General features: G+C 41.1%; 1 protein-coding gene across 2 annotated transcripts in view; it reads left to right on the top strand.

The window, feature by feature from the left end:
- The window catches only part of NFKB1 (nuclear factor kappa B subunit 1), a 50,976-nt gene that overhangs the window by 3,828 nt on the left and 27,056 nt on the right, over positions 1 to 20,092 (top strand). Inside the window, exons 1-2 of one of the 2 annotated variants that reach the window (XM_078613435.1) lie at positions 6,830 to 6,862; positions 10,798 to 10,905. Coding sequence is in view for 1 of the 2 variants with exons in the window: in XM_078613434.1 (XP_078469560.1) it covers positions 6,836 to 6,862 (27 nt within the window). In the remaining variant the exon portion in view is untranslated. Of the gene's footprint in view, positions 1 to 6,829; positions 6,863 to 10,797; positions 10,906 to 20,092 lie in introns of those variants that run through there. The other variant, XM_078613434.1, reaches the window with a different exon arrangement.

Here is a 20,092-nt window from a genome sequence, read left to right as displayed (position 1 = left end):
TGGGGCAACCTTAGATCGAATGTATACAAATAAGCTTGGCCATCATTCAAAATGTGCATTGTGAAAAACGATTCAGATGCCAAATGTACTTTTGTGTGACATTAATAGCAGCTGTTATTGAAATTAACCCTGCAAGACGGTTCATTGTTTCTGCCCCGTTAAGACGTGATGATTAGAATGCTTTTAGCGCACATTCCTGCGGAGGGAGCTGGTAGGAACGTTTGGTTGCTCGGTCAATGGCAAGGGTCAACGGCGGCGTGGTGTATTCCGACTGTGAGGGCGAGCACAAGCCGGCGTGAGTAGGTTAAACGTTGAGTTTTATAAGGGCACCACGGGGTGACCAGCCCCTCCCCACCCAGCCCCACCCCTCCCACCCCCCACCCAGCCCCACCCTTCCCACCCCCACCCAGCCCCACCCTCCCCACCCAGCCCCTCCTCACCCTCCCCACCCAGCCCCTCCCAACACTCCCCTCCCAGCCCCTCCCCACCCTCCCCACCCAGCCCCTCTCCACCCTCCCCTCTCCACCCAGCCCGACCCCTCCCATTTTTGGATGCACGATGGACGGACACAATAATCCCCTGTGGGCTGGTGTAACCAGGTGGTTCCTACCAGTAAAACTACCTTTGCCGATAAACTCCCTGCTGGTTCCGTGTCATTGTGTATATGGCAGGCGTTATCAGGAAATAGGGGAACCCCCAAAAATCCCCTCTTGTTCCTGAGCTCGCCTAAAGCTACGTACAGTAGTGTAATGCAATGCAGGAACACACGTCAAGCTTGAATAAATATATGCACACCCTACATTGTATTTTTAAAATTTGTAACCACGGAAATAGCTTTAAATTGCATCCCATGTCTATGTAATTACAGTAAATAATGTTACTGTTATAAGTATTGTGTGCAGTGTTTAGGCATCTGCTATGTTCTATGTTTGATGGCTGTATGTATGAAGTAAAATAGGTAGTGGACTATCAATGCATTCCTCATGTTGCTCTTTCAGACGGAGAGTTATGTGACGGTATTTCAACTTTTAAAATGAGTACAGAGGAATATGACAGAGTACACGTAAAGTGTATAAATCCAATAAAACATGTCCAAAACTAAAGGTCAAAATTGGTAATAGTGGCTACAGTTGGAGTTATCCTGGTCTGTCACTTCTAGAAAACGTCTGCAATGTGGCATGCCGATGGCAGTGCAGAAAATTATTTTGCGACCTCCATCTGTGCACACATTTTAGCATTGAGCCCTCGTATTCATGGGGGTTGTTTGGGCTACTTTGTTTCCTCTGACATGCTATTTTTTTAAAATCCAAATGCAGGGCCCACCTGAATAAAAAAAGTATTGAGACACAGTGGAGCTGACCTCGATGTGATGGCATTTACTATAATTATAAAAAATAAAGGATAATTGACAGTCGTATAAATGTTTGAGACACACCGCAATACAGTACAGTACTTAAGAGTGTGGATGATTATAATCTTGTTAACACTTTGGTCAGTTTTGAGAAAGAAATTTGAGATGAGCGCGAAATTCACTATGTTGGTCAACACCATTTTGACAAATTACTGCTCAGCACATTACAGTATTTGAGTTTCCATGTTCGTCATTCATCACTGGGGCCCCCTTCAGACCAACAGGAACCCCACAAAGAAAATGTAAACTATTAAACTAATTTTATTTTACCACGTAATGACCACTGAGCTAAACAGTTCTTTTTCATAAGCGACCTGGCCACACATAATAGCTCAACGAGTGGCTTATCACGTGGAAATGTATAGCATCGAAACATTCTTAAAACGCATGATTCTAAATGTGGAGGGAGAAATCGGAGGACCCGGAGAAAAATCCACTCGACCACGGGGAGAGAGATAGACACACAAAGTTCAAATATACAGCAGGCGTCAGGGTCGAACCCACGAACTCCTGCATACCAGGCGAGGGAGTTAACACCTTGCCATTTATAGATTTGATGCTGCTATAAGGGTTTGCCATCCTACCCAAAGGTGGTGGTACTGTAGCAACAGCAAGGGATGACCATGAGGAAGGCAGGAGGGATTTTTTTCTCTCACAGGAAATGGAGGTAGTGACGTTTTCCAAATGCATCCTCACGTACTCCAATTCGAATGTACAAACACGATGTTTGGCCTCTTCTACAGCCTTTGCAAATAAAGCGTAGTTTACAAACAAATTGTCCAGTGTGTGTATGTGTGTCTGTGCACTACATGCTTTGCACAGTACTTGAGTTTAAGTAAGTTTTAACAATGAGATATTTGAACTAGTTAACACGCCTTCACTTGACATTGATTTGACCTTTTGTAACGTAGCATGCGCGGGTGCTCAACGTTGGCTACTCCAGTTTTCTGTTTTATCATGAGATACAGGAATAGGTGAGATGTGAGCACGAAACACACTGAATGACTGTTTTGTCGTCGTTCAACCTTGTCACCTATCCTGTGTACGAGGTACGTTACGTAATCTTCTTCAAACATTCCTTTACCACCATGCACACAGTAAGTCGAAGTCAATTATGTAATATTCTAAACACAAACGCAGGTAGTTTCATGCTATTCAAGAGGCTCGCTGAAAGGCGTTTACAGTTTAGAGTGTAAATCCTCAGTCTAAAATGAATACAACACTTCATTAGAGTAATATAACACAGGGACACATTCTAAAGGTCACTTGGGAAGAGTTTTAAAGCACGAGGTTTGATATTTGTAAGGGCGCCACGGCGGAAAGATGTTAACTACTTTGCCTGGTATACAGGATGTCGTGGGTTTGATCCCTATCGCCTGTTTATTTGGAGTTTGGTGGCGTGGATTTTTCTCCAGGGCCTCCAGATCTTCCGTCCACATTGAGAATCAACACGCGTTTTAGAGTATTTGGTTGCTATCAATTTCTACAGAATCCACTTTGTTGAGCTATCATTCGTGGTGAGGTCGCTTCTGAAAAATAGCCATATAGTTTATAGTAAAACCGGTTAAACAGTGTCCTGTTTTTACGTGTGTTTAAATAAATATAATGTTCTTGTCAACCTAAAGGTAAATATCTCCAGCATAATCATCCCCAAACCTACACAAAATAAAGTGGACAGGGTTTAATTGGTGTCCCCCCTCTCTTTCTGTGCCTCCCAAAAAAAAAACTTGGCAAACCATATCCCTCGCAATACGATTCCCCATCTCAAGTGGCAATGTCATATTTAACATGGCACTGGGTTTCTTCAGTTGTTGACCATCAACATAACACGTTAATGTCAAAAGGTCATCTCAATGCTGGAAACTGTGAGATCAGCCGGAGGGGAAAGTACTGCATTAAAAAAAAGTTTAATATTTGTTTCCGACGGTGCATTTCTTAATGTTTTTATTTGAGTAGCAACGCACGCTCGATTCGCATCACGACTACGTCTTTAGGTGCTTCCCCGACCATTGCCGAGTGACGCACAGGCAGAAATGCCATTTGAGAAGGGGTCCACACCCAATCTTGCGTAAAATGTGAACCCGTTGTGTTACTGTACAAGTTGTCCTGCAGTAATAGCCAGTAGTAACATCGTCACGTATCTGATGTGAACGTCTCTAGAAACTGAGTGTGTGTGTGGGGGTGTACTACTACAACAACACTGTGGTCAGGGCACGTGACGGTTGAATACGTGGTGACTTATACAAACTTTTACACACAACTTGAATCCAGTCACGTACACTACTATATATCATCATTAGCAGCAGTGAAAAGCCACAGAAATATACTGGATGAAGGCCTATTATCGTATGCTAACATTGCACGCAGTCTGTTACAGCCGCAAGGAATCAAAACTCCCACACGTGTTTCATACTGGTAGGAACCAACTGGTTCCACCAGCCCACAGGGGATTATTGTGTCCATCCGTCCGTCGTGTAGGGAGGGGCTGGGTGGGGAGGAAGGGGAGAGGCTGGGTGGGGAGGGTGGGGCTGGGTGGGGGGTGGGAGGGGAGGGGCTGGGTGGGGAGGGGCTGGGTGGGGAGGGGCTGGGTGGGGAGGGGCTGGGTGGGGAGGGGCTGGGTGGGGAGGGGCTGGGTGGGGAGGGGCTGGGTGGGGAGGGGCTGGGTGGGGAGGGGCTGGTCACCCCGTGGTGCCCTTATAAAACTCAACGTTTAACCTACTCACGCCGGCTTGTGCCCGCCCTCACAGTCGGGCATATTTGCGGAATTGACCGAGCAACCCAACGTTACTACCAGCTCCCTCCGCAGGAATGTGTTTTATAACTCCACATCCATCTTGGGTTGGTCCTTTAAAGTGAATGCTCTCGCTTTTTGGTTGTTTTAGCTTTGTGGTCAACTTTATTTGAATTTCGTTGCAGCTTCACATCATATCCTCGGCACTAAGTCTCTGCTGCTTTGCTTAAGAGTGATTGTGAAAGATTGCAAGCTTGGTTATTGTCTATTTTGTGGGTTGTACGTGTGCATTGGCAAGTTTTAGCACGATCAAGAAGAAAATTTAATATGTATTGTATACATAAACTAATTAAACTATTTTCCAAATAGAGGTAAGGTCAACGTTCCGCTAAATCAACATTCTTTTTAAAATAGTCTTCAATCTATTTAATAAAAATAACCGTGAATGTTGATAAACAACTGTACAATACAATTATTGACAAACAAGGCATATACGCATTAGATATACGATTTAGTTACATGAACCTTATTTGATTACATCCGCATTTCTTTAAAAAAAACGAAAATAAAAGTTATAAAAACGTGACTGTGTAAACCCAAGATTGTCTTGTGCCCAATAATAAAGTAGCAGTATCAAGTAAGCTCTTAACCTTCCGTGTAAAACCAAAGTTGGCACCTCTCCAAGAACCTTAAAAGCCCAACTCTTATCGTCATAAATCTGAAAGTTGTTTTGTTCAGTTGACGGACCTGTAAACAACTTTAAAGAAAGGTACTTTCCGAAAATGAGCGCTGCTACTAAGGGGAACTACCCAAAAGAATTCACGTTCGGTCCGTAACATAATATTGTAAGTAGACAGAGTTTAGATTTTAAAGATATTAAGATGCCAGCATAGTACACATGTTGACACTAAGCAGACTGGCAGAGCCGGGCATTGCACGCGCCAACCGGTGCAATAAGCAGGGCAGCACTTTCGTTTAGAAGCCCTTGGCAAGAATGCCATCTTCAAAATACAATAATTCACACTCATTATTTGAGCTATTAACGCAGCCAGGTTCCATTTAAACGCAATGTAATTTTATTACGCGCTTTTATTTAACTCACTCTGTCTGTTGTAGCCTCAAATCTTGTAACTCAATTTTAACCCACTTTCCCAATGTGGTATCGACTGCAAACTTGGTATACGTATGTCATACTGATGACAATACTATATTCTATTATTATTTTTTAAGTCCAGTTAAATCAGTACTGCACCTCTTAAGAGTGGTAAGTGACGTGTTTTGTTGTTGTTGTAGAAACCTCTAATTTCCATTCAGAACCACCACCGCGTTCATGTATCTTATGTATGTTGAACTTCTTTCGCACCGTACATAGCCCAATCGTGTCAATCGGAGGTGTGGGGGAAGGACAAGGAACTAAATACGAAAGCAGTTCTAAAGAAATGAGTTTACAATGTAGATTATTTAAAAACGCATCGATCCAGTGGCTTCCTTATGGGAAGGAAGAGCGTTCCAGACGGCCGCATCATCACCATCACCACCACCATCACGTACATATGCATGTTAAACTTCTTTTGCACCCTACGTAGCCCAACCGTGATAATCGTAGGCACGGGGGAAGGACATCAAACTAAACATAAAAAGCAGTTCTAAATAAATGAGTTTTCAATCTAGCAGCTTTGTGATCGCAGCAACAATTATATTGTACATTTCCAAAAAATCTATGCTTGGTTGTAAATCCACAACGAGCAGCACATATCCAGCCTAACGAGTAAACAACAAAAACCTGCTCCACCGGTGCTGTCAGTTTGAAGGGCCAACATTTGACAATTCATAGCAACTTTTGTGATCATGAACAAACGGCAAATTGGATTTGTCATGCCCGGAGGGGAGTAACGTAATTAATAATTACCAACACACGTTCTCTCCTCTCCCATGGCCGTACAATATTGTTGACATGTGCCCTGAGCGTTCACCACGTAGGTTTTCTTTTCTCTACGGCGAGCCCGCCGTGTCAATGTCCAGTCCAGCTTGTGTACACTACTGGAATGTATCTACACCTGTGCACGAGTCATTGACACTGAGACGGGAAGGCGTCACGTTACTGACGCGTGCAGTGCAGTGTGTGTCTCGTGCACACTGCACAATAATACTCGAAAACACCCCCAAAAAAAACAAAATCCCCTCGACAAATACAGTGGTGTCCTCACAATCAAGTGGTCGAAATAAGGGATACAGTGTGCATTACTTAAACATATCAGGTCTATAGACTTGAGGCGGTTATGGACGGCGAACCCAGTATCATCAAACTGATGGAATAAAAAGAGGAAGAATGGAGAAGGGTGGAGTGCGTTTAGAGTTCTGAATGTAATAATGAAAGCAGCGTACTACTGTAATGTGGCTTAGGGAAATATTGAATCGGTGCATATTACCTGCTGTTGATATATGGATCAGCCGCATGATAAGTGACTTAGAAAAATGTCCTTCCCCGCACCTCCGATTAGCACGGTTGGCTACGTACGGTGCGAAAGAAGTTTAACATACGGTACATACGTAAACTTGACCACCGTGGTGAAGTCTGGTCAAACATACCGTGCGACCACCACAGTGGATTGACAAATTGGTGAAAATTATATTTTTTATTTCACATGTATTAACGTACAATGTGTCTATGTTCTTTTGTTTTGCAGGTTACAATGGGAGACGATCTGTATCACTTAGACGTGAGTAATTTCCTGTCATATTTCCAGTAACTGCCTCACCAAAGCTCGTTTTGTAGTTTACATAATTTGTTTTGTTGAAATCGTGACGGATTGTGGGTCATTGTCACATGGTCAGCACCTCTGTGTTTCAACGGCAGGGTGAAAATTCGTGCCTTTGCTTTTTAGATTCGTTTTCCACTTAATATGGAAACCCGCAATAGACTCACGGTTTGTGAAACAGGGAAAATTAGTTTGCAGATTTATATACAGTAAAACCTTGGATTGCGAGCATAATTCGTTCCGGAAACATGTTTGTAATACAAAGCACTCGTACATCAGTTGTGATCACGTGACGCTCGGCAGACAAAGCGTATACACGCACTACTCATTACAAGACCTCGCTCGTTTATGAAATTAATATTTCTTTAAAAAAATTGCTCGTCTTGAAAAACACTCGCAGACTAAGTTACTCGCAATCCAAGGTTTTACTGTAATCTTAATTGTTGCTAGTGAAGTTTTTGTCTCAGCAAGAACTTGTTTATTGCCATGCTCATAATTAATCGTGGGGCCTCATTTTAAATTGGCTCACCTCAATGTAACTTTTGGCACTTTTGAAGTTGCAAAGGCTCAAAAGTGATTCCCCGGCTCAACCGGCGAGCATCGAGGCGGTGCTCATGTCTGCCTCACAGCCCCAAGTTACTCGTGGATAATTCCGAGTCTCTTCTGGAGGACACCATAGTACAATGGGAGCGTATTATCAAGCAACACACTGTTTAATTGCATGCCTGTAGACAGGTGACCATACATCGATGGTGATTTGGCACATACGTGCATAACATACGTGCATAATGTGCATACATAATATACGTACATTAAGTATTTTGATTTACTACGAATAACCCAACCAATAATAGATATCCATTGTAATTTATATGAACACATTAAACCCCCCCCCCTCTCTGGTCTTCGTACCTGATTGGCTCACAAATGATGACATCACATCTATCCCGCTATTTAAGACCGAAACAGGAGTTCTCTACAATTCTGGCTATCGCCTGATGAGGCTGGTTATAATTACCGGCGAAAGGCCGTACTCCAATTGGAAATGTTATGGGTTTACTCTCAAACACACCGGTGTGCTGAACTAGTAATTAATTGGCATATTACGTTTACGTGGCAAACCTTACTTAATGGCTGTTGGGTGGTGGAAGGTGTAACGACACATTTATATTTACGCGATCTAACCCAAAAAACTCAATGATGGATAGCATTGGTCGCGAAAGTGTACTTGTTAAACTAATCACAGTTAACGTAAAGTGGCACTTACTTTATTGACCCTGGAGGGATGATCGGCCGACTCAACTACCATCAAGAATTAGAAATTCGCGACCTCCTGATTGCAAGCTCTACCACTCAGCCACCCTTTCTTAGCCCAGTAGAAATACACATTTTCATGTATGTACTATATGTTGAACGTAGGCATCGTACATTATTTATTTGTGTTATACCTTACGTTTTTATGTTAATATGAATATATTCATGATAGTAATGCTTATAATTATTAAACTGCAGTGGAAATAATTAGTTGGCTTTTATGGATTTCCTACGTAACCACCAATGTCAAACACTTTAACCACTTTATGGGGGGTTTTTAAGTGAAAAATATCCCCAAGAATAAATGGCAAATGTAGAAACTTGTGAAAACCCCTCCAGCATACAACTAGGAAATATAACTTGCATGCACCCTTGGTTAGCCAATAAGCTGACATGCATTTATTTCACAAAGCAGCTTCCTACATCATTACCGTTTAATAAGCCCTTTGCAACTCCAACAGTTTAAAATATTAAACAGATAATTGACATTTCGTAGACTCTACTTGGTCATAATGCATGAGCACTCCCTTTTTTCCTTGCTTTATGGAGTGTTATTTCACTATTATAGTGCATTTGGAATTCAATGGGATCATTGTTAATAACGGTCAAGTATGAACGTTTTTAATCATTCTGTCATTATAGCCGAGGTGCCAAAGTCATTTTCAAAACATCACATGGCAGATCTTGCATCTCACATTCTCATTGCATGTGCACCCATTAAAATAGCTTACCTTTTGTGCCAGATCTTCTTAATTCTCTCCAATACCATTCAGGACAATCTGAAAAAACATGTTATTATTTTTAACCTTCTGACTTTCGAACGTTCAGTCATAACTTACGAACCGAACCGCAGAACTATTTTGTTCGGCAGAGTGATCCTCCGCGAGATGTAATGAGTCCCAGCGTCCCACGTGACGCACAACGACAGTGAACCGTTTGACTCAAGGTTATTGAAAATAAAACTGATTTGCTTTCTTTCATGTTACTTTATTTTATGTTTTATTCACTACGTAGCTAACCGTGCTAATACAGTATTCACTACATTATTACATGCAAATGTACAATATTTCTTCTTATTTATGCGTTTAACAATGCTTCCATTTTTTGTTAAACCATAAACATATTTTATAACACTGACCGTACTCACAATTAAATACCGAGTACCGAGATACGAACAAATCGACTTGTGAATGGGTCTCAGGAACGTAACATGTTTCGTAAGTCAAGGACTGCCTGTCGTGTGAAATCTGCACATGTCTAATTAGGATACAATTTTTAAGAATTCAAGATATGGTAACTTTTAATTCTATACCAGTGATAACTCTCAAACGTGTTTTCCGGTTGCTACCGTGTGTTGTTTCGGCACGATGTCTGACGTTTCGCTCCACATGTCGGCGAGCTGCTTCAGGGACTGAATAAACTAAAAACTATTTTCATTTTTACGAGGTAAGGCCCACTGAGCTATCTAGCTCTTTTTAGAAGTGACCCGGCCACAAATGATATCTCGGTGAAGTGGCTTATCATGTGGAAATTTATAGCAGCCACATACTCTAAATGCACGTTGATTCTAAATGTGGAGGGAAAAACCGGAGGACCCGGAGAAAACTCCACACGACCATGGGGAGAACATGGAAACTCCAAATATATAGGCGTCAGGGTCGGGATCGAACCCATGGCCTGTTTACCAGGCGAAGTAGTTACCATCCTGAAACACACTAAACTACCACACTGCAGGTCACAACACACACACCCAAACCACCACACTATGCCCTCTTCTCTAAGGCATTGTGCTAAACACTTGGGGAAAAAGTACAAACAGAGAACTACTATTAATTTACAAAATTGGAAAAATTCTCAGGGGACGTGGCAGGTGATGATCCAGGGCTCGTGGGCAACCATGTCCTTCGCCAGACCTTGCAATACTGCACATCCTAGACGGCATTGGTTAACTGTACCGCCTGCTCCCACACTGGCCGCATTCTGGTCCCGGTCTTGGGGCTTGATGAGGCTGTCTTGCACTTGGTAGAAGGGGAGGAACGGCCGCTGCCTTCAAGATCGGGATTGAACCTATGACCTCCTGTATACCAGGCAAGGTTAGTTAACATCTCGCCACCATGGCAAGACGTTAATTGAGCAACTCGCATTCTCTCTCCGTTATATAGCGTTGCTGGCTGCTCCTGGTGTCTGATGTAAGCTGTAAGCTGGCCGATGTAATGGCAATGACCAGGAATGTACGTTTTGCGATGAATCAGTTGTGACACACATACACGAGCACACGAGTCAATCATGGAAGAGACGGTGTCGTGACAAGTGTGGCTGATGCTATTGTTAGTCTTGAGAACATTGCAGTTGGTCAGTTTCCACGTTGCTCTGCGCACCAAAAGAAATGTGTGAAAAAATCCCGAAATAATCAGGCATTTTATTTTCAACTACGTAGGAGGCACTCCCGCCATCCATAATGACGCACGGGCGGCGTGTGTGCGTGACTGAGCCCCAGCCCTCGTGCACATATTTAAACGTACGATAAGGGAGCGGGGGAATTTTTTTTGGCCTGCTGCTTCCTGTCCCATTTGCAAGAGAAGTGCAGTTGGAGTGCAGTGCGCTGCAAGTCACATCGGTGAAACTGAATCGATCGTACGGAGTGGAACGCCGATACACGGTGACATTCGGCTGTAGTGCTCAGCTCTTGGGTAAGGGAGCGAACCTCAACGGATTTGTATTACCGCTATATTATTGTTCTCTGGTTTAAAAGTAACGTGTTGCAGATTACGAGCTCTTTTATACAGCGATTCAGTGAAATGCTGTTATGTGTTTTCATTTTGCTTTGTTTCTTCCTTCTATTTTCGTACATCAGCATATTATTTTCATAATATGTAAACACATAATTATGTGGTGTGCACTTTTTGTACATCAATTATATATATTTTAATCATGTATTGTATACAACGCGGATTCTGTCAAAGTTGTGAACGTCATCGCACCGGACTTGCAATTCAGAGGTCGCCGGTCGTATCTCTCGGCACGGCAATTGAAACAACAGTGCAAGTTTATTAAAATTGCCGCATCAGCCCCACTCGGCACCATGAATGGATGCGTCACATTTAGTCGATCGGCAGGTCGTGTGGTGGGCTAAAGTGTGGACATTCGTACCTCCACCAAGCCATCTAGTCAACGTGGAGGAGTAGATCAAATGCCCTCTACAGGTGCTGTCTGGAGCAGTGGTTTTCAACCGGGGGTTACGTGGTCCTCAGGGGGTACGTGGCAATGTCCCAGGCGGTATGTGAGATGATTTATAAATGTGTGAAATTATATCATACATGAGAGTCATATGAAGAATAATCGTGTATGAATCTGCCAATATAAAATAACTACGATAACATTTAAATCCTTATGGTAACCTATAACGATATAAAATACTATTTGGTTCTTTCGATCGAAACATCGTGATCTATTATTTTTTCTACCTACGTGACTTTACCGAAAGAACCAAAGAGTATGGATTCCTGCAGTCACAAAAGCTTCAAATCAAGATTGATATAAAATACCTTTTTTAAACTCATTGGTCGTAAACAATGCGGTTTTCAAGAGTAACCAGCGAGAAAGAACAAATGGCGTCACGCATGCAGAGCATCCGTTGAATTTTTGTTTTTACTCGCTTGCGGTTACCGGCTAGTAAGGATAACCTCACAAAATGGACAATTAGTTGAAATATTGATATTCATTATTCATACCAAAGTCGTAATTAAAATATATATTGGGGGGGACACATCCAAATATATTGCTATAAAATAGATTTCTGTTTATATGATTGTGGTTATTTTTGTACTTTATTAATCCCTAATCTCTGCCATTACATACAATGAAACAAGAAAAGGTAAAAAAAGAAAAAACAGAGCAATGTAATAAATACAATACATTTAGAAATTATTGTAAAAAATAAATAAAAAGTCCATCCTATGTGTTAGTGATTTTTAAAAATATATTTTAAGCAGGAAATTAGTTTTCAAATTTAGATTTTTTTTTCTGGGGGGGGGGACCCCCAGACCCCCTGGAAGATTTGGTCCCCCCCAATGTTGACTCCATGGCTACGGCCTTGATTCATACATTTATTTCTCAGAACCACGTTGGGTCAAGCCAAGGGGCTACTCTGTTGTCGCCAGCAAATGTTGAGAGAACCACTGCGAGTGTAGAGCCCCATCATAGTGGGAGGACCTTCTGCGAGCAGTGCCGTGACCAAGCGATTGCAGGGCTGCGCCTTTTCCTCCGGAGTTTTGTTTATTTAATTGTCGCTGACGTGCCCGGGTGTACGCGATGCACGAGGTGTTTAGATTCCTTGAATTGATAGCGGAATGTAAAGTTGGCATTAATTTGGATTGTGATTTTTTTTTAAACAGCAGAATGCGAAGTGCAATGGCTATTACGAAAGTTTGGCGATTATTAAGACTGTTAGGTATTGTGACAGTCTTACAAATAGTTACATTATGAAAAATGTAAGGTTGTTTAAGGCCATGCATTGCTGGGTTAATAGACTGTTTTATACATTCTAGATTTGAAGCTTTCGTGACTGCAAGGATTCATATTCTTTGGTTTTTTCGGTAAAGTCACGTAGGTAAAAAATTTAAATTAATAAAAGTAAAATAAAATTTTTAAAAAAACCACGACGTTTCGGAGGCAACACAAGCTTCTGTCTTCAGGTGGAACCGTCACAGCACGCTTGCTGTATCAAGTAAATGTGAGATTCCAAGAGATACTACCCCGTATATATACTGGTTGAGGGGGGGGGGGGTAAGGTGCGGCTTGAGACTACGACTAGTCTACATAACAAAGGACTGAGCCTTTGTTATGTAGACTGGCTGAGAGGGGGGGGGGGGTGCCAGAGTTGTTAAAGTGCAACTGCTGCTAATGAGACCGAGCCTCTGCCATGTAGATGGTAAAAGCACAAAAGCAGGTCAGGAAGAAACAGCCTCCTGCTATGTTGCTTGGTGGGTAAAACTTATAGCAGGAAACCAGCGTGTGAAAAAAGAAGCTAAACATGGTAAAACGAAACTGGCTGTCTATCAGTAAACTTTACAGTAACTCAAGAATAGTTGTCTGTCAAATAAGATGGTCCAAATATGTGTAGTTAAATCTTTTTTGCATGGTTAATCACATCTTTCCAATGATTACTCAGTTTGTACCCATCATCACGGTTGAAATTATGTCTGTGTTTGTATATTTGTATGGCTTCGTGTACAAACCTTTAATGGTAGCCAGGAGGTTTGCAGAGCACCTTGGTCTCGGAAAAGACAATTTCATGAGAGCCCACAGAGTTGTAGCAATGATCGGCAATGGCCGAAGAATCAGTTCTGCCGTGTTTCAGATCTGACTTGTGCTCGTGGACACGATGTATACAGCACACCATTCTGTGGAGCATTTGAAAGAATTTAAACTGCTGTCATCCTAGAGTTGCCTGTATTTTCAAAGAGTAAAATTTTGTGTAAAAATGTAAAACTTAATGCCCAATATGTAATCTTGTACATTTGCACCTGTCTTACACGAGCACTTTTGAAGCTTTCCATTATAGTAATGTACTCTAGTGACTTGGTTAAAGGCATGGTATTAAAATGTATTTGTCCACTGGCACAGATAACCAGATATTATTGCTGTTCGTGATGGTGTGTCTGACAGTAACATTTTAAAGTATTTTTTTTTCAAAATCCTCACCAAGCTTTAAACTCGTGTCGTTGTAACACTTTACAAGCGCGAAGTTTTATTGTTTTGCAATTGCAACTTTATTTAGAGAATTGGTGCCATTCATCCTTAAAGCGTATTTTGCATTCTGCCATAAGGGGGAGGGGGGGGGCAGAAGGGCTCAAACAATAACCCTGCAAGTGAATAGAGGACACGTGATTATGAAATATATTTAGCATCATACAAGTAATAAAATAAAATGATAATAAATGAAAATAACTACATTAAATCATACAGGTGGGACCGTCACAGCCAAATTTACTGATACAGTAAATTGATAGTCATACTGATACAGTAAATTTGGCTGTGACGGTCCCACCTGAAGATGGAGACTTGTGTTGCCTCCGAAACGTCGTGATTTTATTTAGTTATTTTCATTTATTCTTATTTTATTCTTATTATTTTTTTACCTACGTGACTTTACCGAAAAAACCTAAGAGTGTGATTATGAATGACTCCACAAACACGAAATAAACCATTAGCTTTGCATACAAAATATTCAATGATTGTATCCTGCAGGAAGAAAATATGTTTTTTGTTTGATAAGCAACCAGTTGTTTCTTGTAGGAAGAGGGGCAGGGATTTTTTGTAAGCATTGGGGGACGTTCATACTGCTCGCGTCCCGTATTTGCATAGTGCTTTATTGGGAATTGTGGTCAAACTGCACATGTGCAATAAGCGTATCCTGTTTCGTCACTCATTTCCGTGACACCGCCTCTGGAAAGCCCCTTGTTTGAAATAGCTGTGGCCTCTGTCGTTACTTCACCTGCAGATCATAAAAGCACTCGTTGTGAGCTGATTGACGACTGTTAGAGAAGTTGGTGACTTAGTAACTAACGTATAGTTTTAATCCAGTCGCCCCTGTGTGAATTGTTAATCTGTGGATTTCATTTAGTAATTCTCACAGTGGAGTTGACGATGCAAGGCCATTCTTAGTTGTGAAAAATTGGCGTGAGCGGTGTGCATTTTTCCCCCCCACCAGTATTATTAGGGTCAGTCAATTTGTGAACTCCACGACCCTATTATATACCCTACTTACACACGTAGCCAAAATGTATCATTTGCAGTCTTCCGCAGTGCATTCCGGCGTTTCCAGCAGCGTGGCTTCATTGTGGCTGCGTTATTTCAGTCTGCTTCTTCGTTCGGGCGACAGAGTTAATTTAGTCTCGTCATATACCGTCACACTTTGGCATTCGGTCAAAGTCAACGTCACGTTTGATGGTTTGCATCCGCTCATAGTCATCGTTTATTTGAAATAAAAAAGCCCACTGTCTATTTAAATGATAATTAACACCGAAACTCTGAGCCTGTGCTCAAGCTCTTCCTTATCGTATGGTGCTTCCCCTTACATTTTGGGTTTACGCTTTGCGGTTAGGGGATGATTTCACAATGAATAGCGTCCCGCGTGTGTATGCGGGGCATATTTTCAGATGCTTTGGGGTTTCTTACCCTCCGCTGACTTAATCCAAATCCACGTTGAATGGAATGTCTGCCTGCCTGTGACCATATGACACGGGGAAAAAATGTGGGCTGAATTTTGCGCTCATTTTTTTGCAGATAGATTTTAGTATTGGGTGTGTTTTTTACTTACCAGTTTGGTTTACAAAATGCTAACTAGACTAATTTAAAACTTCATTTTGTGCACGCTTAAAAACGCCCCATGTTAAATTGTTGACCTTTGTTGATAATTTAAAAGTATAAATGTGTGTACATAGATCATAGTCCAGTGTTAATCCACTAGACTACTGCATTAAGGCCCCTCCTCCATGCCTTGTTGCTCATGGAGAGTTTGACCATACTTCACCACGCTGGTTAGTATGGGTTGGTAAAGGGTTAACATTTGTTTATGATACTATACAATCTCACTTTGACCATATACAGTTTCATATCTTTTACAAGAGAGGCTTGCTGAGTAATCATCATCATCATCATTGTAAGCCATGGTATTGAAATAATTCAGCCGAATGGAGAACTGTGGTCAAGGCTGCCCAAAAGGTGCTTTACTAAAAAAAAATTGCGTAATTGCGTGACAGCTTTCCACGCACGTTGATGGAATCAGTCCTGGATAAGAGCTCTGTTGATGCATTCGTCCTTTGATAAGCTAGTTGCTTTTTTAAAATTAAACTAATACTGCGTTCACTCACAAATTGCGTTTTTTTTCTTGTAGAAAGAACTAAATAAATGCTATGTTTATTTCGTTTGTTTCTGGAACTGGCTCATCTTTCTCACTATATCGTGGCCAGTTGTGAGATATTCCATACACGGTCTGAATTTTCCTGTAATAAGGTAGGCATTGATCAGGGGTTGACCAGGTATGGATTTTCAATCACAGAGCTTCCAAAGTAAAAAATAACTTTCAGCTTGCGTGCGAGTTTTTAGGCGTCCTTGTGAGGTTGGATCCAGAAGTGAAAGTGTTTTTGCCGATTTACTGTCAAAACCGGTTCCCGTCAAATGCCCTACCACCCAGCCCGTTTCATGTAAATAGGCTTGGCCGTTTGGCTAGTAGGGGCTTTCCAAAAAACTCCCGCTTCAACTCCGCGCCCGCTTTAACCCCTATTGTGAATGAAATGCGGCAATACATTTACGTGCACACTGTATTGGATAGTTATAGAATGTTCCATTGCAGGGGAACCCCTCTTAACGAGCACCCCTGTGAAAGACTGATCACTTAATGACGAGCCTCCATAGAGCCCAGCGTATGGTAGTGTAGTTTATAATGTAGTGTATAGTAGTGTAATGTCTCGTAGTGTAGAGTAGAACCCCTCTTAACGAGCACCCCTGTTCACTTTAACACGTAAGGCTTTCGCGACCAATACTATTAATAATCAACGTTTTTGGGTTAGATCGCGTTATTTATAAATGTGTCGTAACCCTCCACCACCCGACACGGCCAATCAGCAAAAAAGTGTTACGTTGACAAAAGACAAATAGTTCACTGCATCGCTTAATGACGGACCTCCCTAGAGCCCAGTGTATGGTAGTGTAGTTTATAATGTATTGTAGAGTAGTGGAGTGTATAGTAGTGTAATGTATAGTAGTGTAGAGTAGAACCCCTCTTAACGAGCACTCCTGTTAACGATTAATTGTTTAACGACGAGACTCCATAGAGCCCAATGTGTTTGGTTACCGACCTTTCCCCTGTTAATGATTGTCTGTTCTTGGTAAATTAAATATTAATTAATGCATTGATTAACCATGTTTATTTTAATAGTATCTGTATTGTTAGTTTCTTTATGTATTAACTAGTTTGTTTACCCGTCCTAGGATGGAAGCTGTAATATTTACGAAAAAATTTAGTAGAGTATAATTGTATCTTGTGTAAATTTAATGGCCGTAAATCTTGCACAAAAGTATGTCATCAAACACTTCACTGCAGTTCACTATAGCACTGTATTAATGGCAGTGAATCTTGCACAAAACGAAGTCATAAAACACCTCACTTGATGTCACTGTAGCACTATATAACTGACCTTCAATTTGTTCAAATTCACTGCTCTGATACTTTATTCTCTTCTGTTTTCGGTCGCTGGGGTTGAAATAAATTGGAATTCGATAGAATATCTGGAAAATCACCAAGAAATGTCTATTTTACCATAATATAGAAGCATAAATTAGACTTACCAAATCCACTTTATTGCTGCGTATAATTATTTATTAGATTCACTTTCAATAAAGAAACGTCAAACTTAAAGCGAATTTGCGAAAAAAAATATTTCCGCTCGACCTTCGAGTGTAAAAATCCACCCGCTCATGAATATTAATGACGGGGGGGTGTGGCATGTGGAGTGACGTCACGTGCATTACACACAAACAGACATTCTTGGCTCATAGTAATATCCATTGTTTAAATACGATAAAGTACGTTTTTTGGGTGAAAAAGGATAATTTTGGATATCAGAACGATTTAAGGCTTTATTGTGTATTTCCTATAATCGCTTAAGCACCAAATCACTTAACGACCGGTTTCATGGAATCCCACCTACCGTCGTTAAGAGGGGTTCTACTATATTTAATTGGTAATACATGAAATTCGTACCAATTCAACCATTAAATCTGCAAAAGGTATTGTGTGGTCTATGTGCACAACCAAATCGATCGTTTCAATGATATATTAAAGTCACGAATACGTGTGGAATTTTTTTTTAACACATGTTGGATTAACAAGTGTCATAATTACTCCAATGCAAGTTACATGTATGAATGTCTCTCTGATTAGGGCATCATATGAGGGTAATGTTGATTATCGGGTTAGTGGTACTGTGTCCCTTGTAATTGCTTATCTCAGGACAAAAGCGCATTATGGAAGTCCTTAAAGCTTTTGGGCTTTTTTGTGTGCTTGCTGAAATAAAAAAATGGAAATAACTACATAACTTGAATAAGAAAAAAAAACTTTCAAATGTACACAGTACAAATAGATACATTTTAAAATCAGAATATCCATTTATACTGGTGGAATACGATGATCTATAAAACTATTTTTCACATATGTCCAGGAGAGGCGGGTAAGAACCTTACAACAAACAATACAAAAACAACTTGATAGGCGTGCAAAGTACAGGAGAGGGAAAAAAATCACCCAAAAGAATACAAATAAAACTTAAACTAAAATAAATGGTTCTCACATATAGCCCTAAATGGGCTCGTTTTAATGTGCAGTACCTTAGACTTCGCTGCTGATTGCAAATAAACAAGTAAATAAGCATGATTTTTTTTTCGATTTAAAGCTTTCGTGACTGCAGGGATTCATCTTCTTGGTTCTTTCGGTAATATACGCTGCCAAGCCTGGTGGTGCCCATTCAGACGCTGTCTTTTCGACAGACCTGATCTTCACCTGCGGACGGCTGCTTGCGTTGTGGCCGAAACGTCATGAGAATTATTTTATTATGTTTTATTTTTATTATTTTATTATTTCCCTTCTACGTGACTTTACCGAAAGAACCAAGAAGATAAATAAGCATGCATGCACACTGCGGCCAGAGGGAGCAATTCCCTTGAAATTTTTTTTTAATTCCAGTAAGAAGTGGCATCGGCAATTCTTTTTTTTCTGAAGCGTAAGCCTCTCATGCCTTTTGCCCTGTTCACTTTGAAGTGTTCTGCTTCCTCCCCATCCGTTGTAATAGCTCCCTCAACAAACTGACCCCCCCATGACTTAGATTTGTCACTTTTGTTTAGTTTGTTGTCCTTCCAGAACGAATGATAAATTATGTTCATGCTTTAGGCCCATATGTGAAGGAATTGGGTGTGACTTTGCCCATGTAAGGAATACTGGAACGGGGAGCGACTGATTTTTTTTTAAATCGATGCCATGCTTCATTCATACTTGATCCATGCTTGATCCATGTTCGAACACAAGCGTGGGATATTTTGAATGCTAATATTTTAATCGTTAAAGCGACTCTTGTCACTTGATTTTATGGATATAAAGAGACGGTATTGTGGATAGAAAAAGGCCACATTAGGTAGCCCCTTTCCGCTCATTGGCTTCGTTCTATACTAACATAATTTAAAATAATTGCATTTATAAAGGGCTTTTCATCAAGGATCTGAAAGTGCTGTACAGGACAGAGCAACAGCAGACACTCGGCATAAAACATAAATACATTTTAAAAATCATTTACGAAATGAACTAAAAGTTTAATAAGCGGAAGCGTATAAATAGGTTTTAAGGCGTATTTAAAAAATGACCACAGACTCTGAGATCCTGATATCTCGTATAGGTGCATGGCTCTGGGGTGCGTTCTTGCAACAACGCGTGTCAAGGCCAAGTTTAACATTACAGGTGTGGCGATTCACCCACCCTTTGTGGACGATTTCATTGATTTCCCCGATTCATAGACGCGATTAGATTCAAAAATCGATTCTCCGTTTTTTTTTTTACAATGTGGTGAATGAATTTCGAGGCCCATGAGCGCAGGGGTCACCAACCTGCGGCTCTTTCAGGACTGCTTCGTGACCTTATGAAATATTGAGGTTTGTTATGGTTCTTGTCCACACGGCATGGTAGCTCAAGATGTTTCGGAGGTCATTATTAAGTCCCTATGCCCAAAGTCATAAGTTCAGCTCTAACAGCTCACCAAAGGCTTTGCTCGGGAAGGGGAATTACCGCACAGCACCGTAAAGTTGGATGCAGTCGTTGATGAAAGGATG

This window comes from Lampetra planeri, chromosome 41 (assembly GCF_965212315.1).
Source record: "Lampetra planeri chromosome 41, kcLamPlan1.2.h2, whole genome shotgun sequence".
Classification (NCBI taxonomy): Eukaryota; Metazoa; Chordata; class Hyperoartia; order Petromyzontiformes; family Petromyzontidae; genus Lampetra; species Lampetra planeri.
This window is presented reverse-complemented; position numbering and strand designations above follow the sequence as displayed.